Source organism: Salarias fasciatus, chromosome 1 (assembly GCF_902148845.1).
Source record: "Salarias fasciatus chromosome 1, fSalaFa1.1, whole genome shotgun sequence".
Classification (NCBI taxonomy): domain Eukaryota; kingdom Metazoa; phylum Chordata; class Actinopteri; order Blenniiformes; family Blenniidae; genus Salarias; species Salarias fasciatus.
In genome coordinates, this window is record NC_043745.1 from 462,231 (window position 1) to 472,366 (window position 10,136).

A 10,136-nucleotide genomic window follows, 5' to 3' on the forward strand; every position below is an offset into this window, starting at 1 on the left:
CAAGCCACTTTATTGAATGCAGTCATTAGAATGTCCATCATATCGCAAGCCGCCAGGCCTCCTCATCACGGTGGAGAAACTCACTCCGACTGGTCACATGACCAAACCCACACACGCCGTGCTGAGCGCAGACTGGGATTAAGCCCCACCTCCCTGCTGTCTTTCAATCGTCTCCTCTTCCTCGCCGGTGTTCAAAACGATGTCCCCGCCGCCGTGTGGATGTCCCTGAAGTCAGCAGGGACGCTCAGCATGGAGCACACCTGCACACAAGTCCCGAGGTTAGCCAATCACAACAGACCTCCTCCCACCCTCCAACAGCACACCACAGGTTAACTAATCGCCAGAGAGAGAGAGAGAGAGAGAGAGAGAGAGAGAGAGAGAGACTGTCTATATGCGTCTCCATGGGACAGACTGGACACTTGTCCAGGGTGACCCCGCCCACAGCAGCTGGGATTGGCTCCAGTCCTCAGGACCCTGAAAAGGACCAAGAGGGTCCAGATCAAGCGCCAGCCTCCGCTCATAAACCCCGAAGATAATTCGGAAGTGCAAAAAAGATGTAATTCCAGGGAGATTCCAGCAGGGGGCGATGATGCTGGTTTCAAAAAGAGCCCCGGTCTCATTGGAACCCATTCAAAAATGCCGATTTTCAGAGTGAAAATAAACATAAAGCGCCCGGTTTCAGAACAGGTTCTGGTCTCTGTCTCTCGTTTCTACAACCTGCTGCTTCACCAGACTCTAATTTTCACATAAATCATCTGTAGATTTTATATTAGGAGTTAAAGTTTTGCATAAATGGCCCTATCACAGCGCCTCCTCTGTCCACGTGATGCGGTCATGTGACGGGCTGGACCAATCACATTACATCCGGTTTCAGATGCTCTGTGTGGAGACGTCCTGCTGGACTCGCTGCTGTCTTCAGAACGGCGGTTGGAAACGCTATGGGTGACGTCACGAAAGGTCTGTCCGTTATATTTATGATCTATGGTCCAGATCAGGGTTCTGCAACTTTTATGACCAAAACAGACATTTTTCTTGTTTTGTTTTTACCTTCCACTCAGTCCAGTAGTTCTGGAGCCATAATGAACGTTTGAACCTTTAAAATGAGGCGAATGCAGCTCCGGAAGATTCACAAACAAAAACTAGATCTTACAATGAAGCAATCATGAAGTTTTAACTAGAGTTCAGAACAGTGAACATTTTATTATATTTAATGTGAAACAGGAGCAAAACTGTTTAAATCAGGTACAAAAAACAAAGGGTTTGTTTATTATTATTTTTGCTGACAATCTAGAAATGTTAGCAGTTTTCTATGCTTTTTTCCAACCATATTTCACTTCATTTTGGAAGAAATTCTCGCATTTCAGTTTTTTAGGCCATTCTATCATTTTCCCCTCCATTTCTTGTGGTTTCAGCACTTTCTCCTAAATTTACTTGTAGGTTTTTTGAATCCCCTTTGACCCGAGAGTGACCAATCATTTTGAAAGTGCTGTGGTGTGTCACTATAATAAGAATAAGTCAAATGTTTATTCATGTTTCATGTTTCCAAAGCTTCGTGGAGCCGCTGCAGAGGGACTGAGGTGCCACATGTGGCTCCAGAGCCACGGGTTGAACACCCCTGCACTAAGTGAATCTTTACTGAACACATTTAAAAAAAGCTAAAAAGTGGAGCGCGCTGGCTACCTGTCTGAACTTGGCCCGGAGCTTGTCAGTGTTGCTCTGCAGGGTGACGGACTGCGGGTTGTCCAGCGGAGAGTCCCGGATCAGTCCCAGCAGAGACTCCAGAGCCTTCAGCCGCTTCCTAAACACACAAAGCAAGACGGTCTCAGGCCGCCCTCAGGCTCAGGACGGCCTCAGGCTCAGGACGGCCTCAGGCTCAGGACGGCCTCAGGCTCAGGACGGCCTCAGGCTCAGGACGGCCTCAGGCTCAGGACGGCCTGAGGACGGCCTCAGGCTCAGGACGGCCTCAGGGCGGCCTCAGGCTCAGGACGGCCTGAGGACGGCCTCAGGCTCAGGACGGCCTCAGGCTCAGGACGGCCTCAGGACGGCCTCAGGCTCAGGACGGCCTCAGGACAGCCTCAGGCTCAGGACGGCCTCAGGACGGCCTCAGGCTCAGGACGGCCTCAGGCTCAGGACGGCCTCAGGACGGCCTCAGGCTCAGGACGGCCTCAGGCTCAGGACGGCCTCAGGACGGCCTCAGGCTCAGGACGGCCTCAGGCTCAGGACGGCCTCAGGACGGCCTCAGGCTCAGGACGGCCTCAGGCTCAGGACGGCCTCAGGACGGCCTCAGGCTCAGGACGGCCTCAGGCTCAGGACGGCCTCAGGCTCAGGACGGCCTCAGGCTCAGGACGGCCTGAGGACGGCCTCAGGCTCAGGACGGCCTGAGGACGGCCTCAGGCTCAGGACGGCCTCAGGCTCAGGACGGCCTCAGGGCGGCCTCAGGCTCAGGACGGCCTGAGGACGGCCTCAGGCTCAGGACGGCCTCAGGCTCAGGACGGCCTGAGAACGGCCTCAGGCTCAGGACGGCCTCAGGCTCAGGACGGCCTCAGGACGGCCTCAGGACGGCCTCAGGACGGCCTCAGGACGGCCTCAGGACGGCCTCAGGCTCAGGACGGCCTCAGGACGACCTCAGGACGGCCTCAGGCTCAGGACGGCCTGAGGACGGCCTCAGGCTCAGGACGGCCTCAGGCTCAGGACGGCCTCAGGCTCAGGACGGCCTCAGGACGGCCTCAGGCTCAGGACGGCCTCAGGCTCAGGACGGCCTCAGGCTCAGGACGGCCTCAGGCTCAGGACGGCCTGAGGACGGCCTCAGGCTCAGGACGGCCTCAGGCTCAGGACGGCCTCAGGCTCAGGACGGCCTCAGGCTCAGGACGGCCTCAGGACGGCCTCAGGCTCAGGACGGCCTCAGGCTCAGGACGGCCTCAGGACGGCCTCAGGCTCAGGACGGCCTCAGGCTCAGGACGGCCTGAGGACGGCCTCAGGCTCAGGACGGCCTCAGGCTCAGGACGGCCTGAGGACGGCCTCAGGCTCAGGACGGCCTGAGGACGGCCTCAGGCTCAGGACGGCCTCAGGCTCAGGACGGCCTCAGGCTCAGGACGGCCTCAGGCTCAGGACGGCCTCAGGCTCAGGACGGCCTCAGGCTCAGGACGGCCTGAGGACGGCCTCAGGCTCAGGACGGCCTCAGGACGGCCTCAGGCTCAGGACGGCCTCAGGCTCAGGACGGCCTCAGGCTCAGGACGGCCTCAGGCTCAGGACGGCCTCAGGCTCAGGACGGCCTCAGGCTCAGGACGGCCTCAGGACGGCCTCAGGACGGCCTCAGGACGGCCTCAGGACGGCCTCAGGCTCAGGACGGCCTCAGGACGACCTCAGGACGACCTCAGGACGGCCTCAGGACGGCCTCAGGCTCAGGACGGCCTGAGGACGGCCTCAGGCTCAGGACGGCCTCAGGCTCAGGACGGCCTCAGGACGGCCTCAGGCTCAGGACGGCCTCAGGCTCAGGACGGCCTCAGGCTCAGGACGGCCTCAGGCTCAGGACGGCCTCAGGCTCAGGACGGCCTGAGGACGGCCTCAGGCTCAGGACGGCCTGAGGACGGCCTCAGGCTCAGGACGGCCTCAGGCTCAGGACGGCCTCAGGCTCAGGACGGCCTGAGGACGGCCTCAGGCTCAGGACGGCCTCAGGCTCAGGACGGCCTCAGGGCGGCCTCAGGCTCAGGACGGCCTGAGGACGGCCTCAGGCTCAGGACGGCCTCAGGCTCAGGACGGCCTCAGGACGGCCTCAGGCTCAGGACGGCCTCAGGACGGCCTCAGGACGGCCTCAGGACGGCCTCAGGACGGCCTCAGGACGGCCTCAGGACGGCCTCAGGACGGCCTCAGGACGGCCTCAGGACGGCCTCAGGCTCAGGACGGCCTCAGGACGGCCTCAGGCTCAGGACGGCCTCAGGGCGGCCTCAGGCTCAGGACGGCCTGAGGACGGCCTCAGGCTCAGGACGGCCTCAGGCTCAGGACGGCCTCAGGACGGCCTCAGGCTCAGGACGGCCTCAGGACGGCCTCAGGCTCAGGACGGCCTCAGGACGGCCTCAGGACGGCCTCAGGACGGCCTCAGGACGGCCTGAGGACGGCCTCAGGACGGCCTCAGGACGGCCTCAGGACGGCCTCAGGACGGCCTCAGGACGGCCTCAGGACGGCCTCAGGACGGCCTCAGGACGGCCTCAGGACGGCCTCAGGACGGCCTCAGGCTCAGGACGGCCTCAGGACGGCCTCAGGCTCAGGACGGCCTCAGGACGGCCTCAGGCTCAGGACGGCCTCAGGACGGCCTCAGGCTCAGGACGGCCTCAGGCTCAGGACGGCCTCAGGCTCAGGACGGCCTCAGGACGGCCTCAGGCTCAGGCCGTCCTCAGGCTCAGGACGGCCTGAGGACGGCCTGAGGACGGCCTGAGGACGGCCTGAGGACGGCCTGAGGACGGCCTGAGGACGGCCTGAGGACGGCCTGAGGACGGCCTGAGGACGGCCTGAGGACGGCCTGAGGACGGCCAGCGGCGGCTGGAAACCCTCAACCTGCACGCTCCCATTCCTATTCTGCTCCAACCGCAAACACACACACCACACACACTCTCACAAACATCAAGACAATCTGCACCTTAATTCATCACCTGCAAACATCCATCATCCATTCAGCTCTGGGAAACTCCTGGGTATATAGCTTTTGTGATTCTCACATTCTCGCATATTATTGTATTATTGCATTATTATATTGCATTTTACAATTGTATTTATTATATTGTATACATTGTATTTATTATACATTTCCTGTTAAATTTTTAAAAGTCAAGCACATACATTTAGAGCTTCGTATCTTTAGCTATCATGATTTGCATTATTTCTTGTTCTTATTTACTTTCATTGCCGTGTGTTCTATGAGCCTCAGGAACCTGTAAAATTTCTCCACTGTGAGATCAATAAAGTATTCTACAAAGTATTCTATTTTTCTATTATATTGTACATATACATCTGTCTTAAATGTATATTTAATTATATGTGTTAGTATTTATCCATTATTTATTCTATTATATCTGTCTTAAATTTATATTTATATTTAATTATGTCTGTTAGTTTACATTCGTTACTTAATTATATCTGTCCTAAAATTATATATAAATTATATTTAATTTTTCTGTGTATGGTTCGGCTTTGTAATTTTTCACATTTCTATTCTACTTCTTTTCTTTGTGCTGCTGAAACACTGTAGTTTCCCCCTGAGGGACAAATAAAGGACTTCAATTCGATTTATATCCAACAACTCCAGGGAAAATCACCCTGTTGAAGAAAAACAAATCTAAGAATTTAAAGGATAAGTTCAGTTTAAACAGTTTTCACGTTGTTTATAGAATGAAGTAGAACAATATCCTCACCCCGAATGCTTTTCTGATCCCAACAGTGCTTCGGGAGAAAGTTGGACCCAAAATCGAGCGGTGCACATCCCTATTCTGTTAGCAGATTGGGCATGTATAGCGCTGCTAGCAAAACAGCTTTAATCGTCCAAAAACTCATTAGTTTGACCAAGCGGTGCGGTACTGACATGCAGCGTCGGAGCGGCGCAGCGCTGTGCTCACACGGAACAAGGAGCGTCGGGGCGCCCCTTGTATGGCCATGGTCCCCCCCCCCCCCCCCCCCCCCCCCCCCGTACACTGCGCCCTATGCGGCCGCCTAGTTCGCCTATTCCCATTCAAACCTCGGCGCACAGACGACGCCATGACTGCATTTGCACTTCCTGCCACTAGGTGTGCTGTTTGCATGTTCAACCTTATTTTACACAGACACCACAGAGGAAGAAGGCTGCAGGCTGCAGGCTCTCTCTGCATGTTGTTAGAAAAAGAGTGTGAGCCGGCAAGACGTGGTGAAATGTTCAATGATGCGATGCAGCGTTTTTTCAATAAAAGAGAAGAACTGAACCATCGTTTCTGCACATTTTCTTTACGTCGTATCAATTAAACTGTGTCACAAGTAGTTTGTGGACACAAAAGACCAAGATTCCTTGCGGATAGAACATGGCAGAACAGCATTTCATGTCCCTTTCGACCGGGTTTTTAAATATGAATATGAGCAGATTCAGTGTTTTGCACGTGTTTCTATGGCTGTGCGCCATGTAATGTATTATTCTGTCAATATTCCAGTTAATAATTACTTATTGCCTGCATATAAACTTACTCAATCTCGTGGCATTCGATCTCGCAGCATTTCGATCTTGCGAGATCTCGTGACACAAGATCTCGTCCCATCCCTACAGGTCACTGAATAAAAACTCATTTCCAGCTGGTTTGAAGCAAACAGCAGAATGTCGTCGGCGAAGCGCCGGAGCTGACACACCACTGTCGTCTCATTGGGACTTCTGAGAACGGAAACATCCCTCTTCCCGTCCACTCAGGCTCGGGGAAGTGCTGGACCGGGTCCTGGGGCTCTGGCTCCCGCTCTGAATGGAGCTGAAACCGCCGCCGCACGCCGACAATGGAATGCCAACAGTCTGCAAAACTACTGAGCTCAGCAGCTCTGGAAAGGCGCTGACCTTTCACCTTTCATTACAGTCAATGGTCAGGCTGGTGACTGATGGACGAAGCAGACGTCCTCAGCCCAACGGCAAACCAGAGAGCCGACGTCCAACAGAAGGCTTTTCTGAACGGACCGGCGGTTTAAAGACGGTTTAAAGAAGGAGGGAAGCGAGTCGATTCCTCTGTAACCTGAACAACAGATCAGTCGCTCTGCAGTGAACAGGGACCCGGTCCCCCACGCACCTGGACTTCACGTCTGTGCTGTGGTCCAGGAGACACTTCCAGGTGGTGGCAAAGCCATGGTAGAAGGACACCTGCAGGACCAGAGGCAGGAGACATGAGGGACAGGAGACACGGGGGACAAGGCAGCACCGGGGACAGGCGACAGCAGAGACAAGAACAGGCAACACAAGGGACAAGGCAACACCAGGGACAAGCCGTCTCACCGGGGACAGGACAGGACGGCCGGTGTCGTGCCGAAAAATGACTGCCCCCCCGAAAAACGACTGCCCCCGACGGGAACATGTATCGACGTGTTTCTGTATGTCTTTACTGCTCGCATACGCTGTGCAGATGTTTCATAAAATATTCTTTATGAATATTTCTAAGAGTATTTTTTTTTTTTTATATAAATTACACACAAACCATGATATCAGCAGACACCCCTCTTCCCTTGGGCACAGTCACTTTTCGGCAGCTGCTTGCATAAAAGTGACTGCCCCCTGTAACTGAGTGATGTGAGGAGTGACACTGACCAAAATCACTCTACATGCACCTGCCTGATTTATCTGCTTTCAGTCCTGCAAATTCTGTGAACATCACCCTGGCCTCCCTTAAAGTGCTCAGTGTCACTCCTCACATCACTCAGCTGCCGAAGAGTGACTGCGCCCTGTGACTGAGGGATGACTGTTGATATAATGGTTTGTGTGTAATTTATATATATATATGTATATATAAAAATTATACTCTTAGAAATATTCATAAAGAATACTTTAGGAAACATCCATACAGCGCATGCGAGCAGTGGAGAAGTACTGAAACACGTCGATGTGCGTTCCCGTCGGGGCAGTCGTTTTTCGGCAGGCAGTCACTTTTCGGCACGACACCGGTCTCACCGGGACAGGACAGGACGGCCGGTCTCACCGGGACAGGACAGGACGGCCGGTCTCACCTCGGAGGAAAGGCGCGCTCCGTGGGACGCTCCGTGCCTCCTCCCGCCCTGCAGGCCGCGCCGCGTGCCCCTCTGGAAGCCCTCCCGGTAGCCCTCTCCCCGGTACCTGCCGGACGGAGCGTTCAGACGGGAGAAGCTTCACTAAACCTCAGAAAGAGGAAGAAAACCTACTTTTCATCCGCCAGCAGGATGCTGTCGAACAGATCCTCTCCGTCCGCCATGTTGGAAGTCCCGTGGCGCCGCCCTGCCCCAGACCTATAAAGGTAGACCCACCATAGAGCTATAAAGGTAGACCCACCATAGAGCTATAAAGGTAGACCCACCATAGAGCTATACAGGTAGACCCACCATAGAGCTATACAGGTAGACCCACCATAGAGCTATAAAGGTAGACCCACCATAGAGCTATAAAGGTAGACCCACCATAGAGCTATAAAGGTAGACCCACCATAGAGCTATACAGGTAGACCCACCATAGAGCTATACAGGTAGACCCACCATAGAGCTATACAGGTAGACCCACCATAGAGCTATAAAGGTAGACCCACCATAGAGCTATAAAGGTAGACCCACCATAGAGCTATACAGGTAGACCCACCATAGAGCTATACAGGTAGACCCACCATAGAGCTATAAAGGTAGACCCGCCATAGAGCTATACAGGTAGACCCACCATAGAGCTATAAAGGTAGACCCACCATAGAGCTATAAAGGTAGACCCACCATAGAGCTATACAGGTAGACCCACCATAGACCTATAAAGGTAGACCCGCCATAGAGCTATACAGGTAGACCCGCCATAGAGCTATACAGGTAGACCCACCATAGAGCTATACAGGTAGACCCGCCATAGAGCTATACAGGTAGACCCACCATAGAGCTATACAGGTAGACCCGCCATAGAGCTATAAAGGTAGACCCACCATAGAGCTATACAGGTAGACCCACCATAGACCTATAAAGGTAGACCCACCATAGAGCTATACAGGTAGACCCACCATAGAGCTATACAGGTAGACCCACCATAGAGCTATACAGGTAGACCCGCCATAGAGTTATAAAGGTAGACTCACCATAGACCTATAAAGGTAGACCCACCATAGAGCTATACAGGTAGACCCGCCATAGAGTTATAAAGGTAGACCCACCATAGAGCTATACAGGTAGACCCACCATAGACCTATAAAGGTAGACCCACCATAGAGCTATAAAGGTAGACCCACCATAGACCTATAAAGGTAGACCCACCATAGAGCTATAAAGGTAGACCCACCATAGACCTATAAAGGTAGACCCACCATAGAGCTATACAGGTAGACCCACCATAGAGCTATACAAATAGAACTCAATACGGGAGAACACAACATAGATCTGAACAGGTAGAACCAAGTGGACACTGATGTGTAGGTGTGTAATCACAGACACACACAGAAGTGGGTATATATGAATATAAATCAGCCCGAATTCATCTGGGTTAGAATTAAAGTTGACTTAAAGTTAGTTTTATTCAACCAGAATGATTTTCTTCGACTACACATGGCACAGGCATTTTGCACGTGTGTGTGTGTGTGTGTGTGTGTGTGTGTGTGTGTGTGTGTGTGTGTGTGTGTGTGTGTGTGTGTGTGTGTGCTGGGGGTAAAAAATGTCAGACCCCCGCCCCCCCCAAACACACACACACACACACACACACCACCACCACCACCACCAATAACAGAGCAGATGAAAAATAGAAGTTTCTTATGAGCCCTCACCTCTTCAAACTTCATTCTATCTCCAAGACAGCTTATTCTGTTAGCCTTTAGCATGATGTGCAGTACACTGATTGTGAAGCTAGCTTATTGCTGTGAGCTAATACTGAGTTAGTTCTGTTCTCTTACATGATGTACACGTGCACTTTGAGTGTGGCTTCTGCATTATCATTTTGAGAGTATTGTCACTTCATGTCCATGTCATTTCATGTGATTCATAAAGACATTGAAAGTTACTCTTTTAAGCAATTAATATAGTTTATTTTTAGCACTAGTCATTCCATCTCATCATAATTTTGTGAATGTTTAGGAGCTGAATTCATGTTTGTGTCAATTCATATGTTTAAAAAGCATTGTTAAAAAGGGTGAACTATTTACAGTAGAAAATGTTATTCAGTACACAGTGCAAGTATATTCTGTGTGTATTTCATGTCATTGCAGTTCTACAAAAAAGAAATATTAAAAGAAGGAAATGAAAAGACAATCAAAACACAAGACTTTGCCTTCAAACAAAATTCAGTCTTCTCCTGGTCCTTTTTTCCCAACTTTCTGATGTTAACTGTCTGCCTAGCTCTGCAATGTGGCTTACGCATAGTGAGGGCAGAACAGTGGGTCCTGGGCTCACTTAGAATCCATTAAGTTTTGGTGAAGATCCGGATCACTGTCTAGATCCAGGAG

General features: G+C 52.4%; 1 protein-coding gene across 1 annotated transcript; it reads right to left on the reverse strand.

Moving 5' to 3' along the window:
* lto1 (LTO1 maturation factor of ABCE1) lies at positions 1-7,948 on the reverse strand. Its single transcript, XM_030092731.1, has 5 exons — positions 7,882-7,948; positions 7,711-7,816; positions 6,783-6,853; positions 1,681-1,798; positions 1-260 (listed from the first exon to the last, which is right to left on the reverse strand). Exons 1-5 carry the CDS (start codon positions 7,929-7,931, stop codon positions 192-194), a joined length of 414 nt encoding a protein of 137 aa, XP_029948591.1. The 5' UTR covers positions 7,932-7,948; the 3' UTR covers positions 1-191.
* Between the last annotated feature and the right edge of the window lie 2,188 nt (positions 7,949-10,136).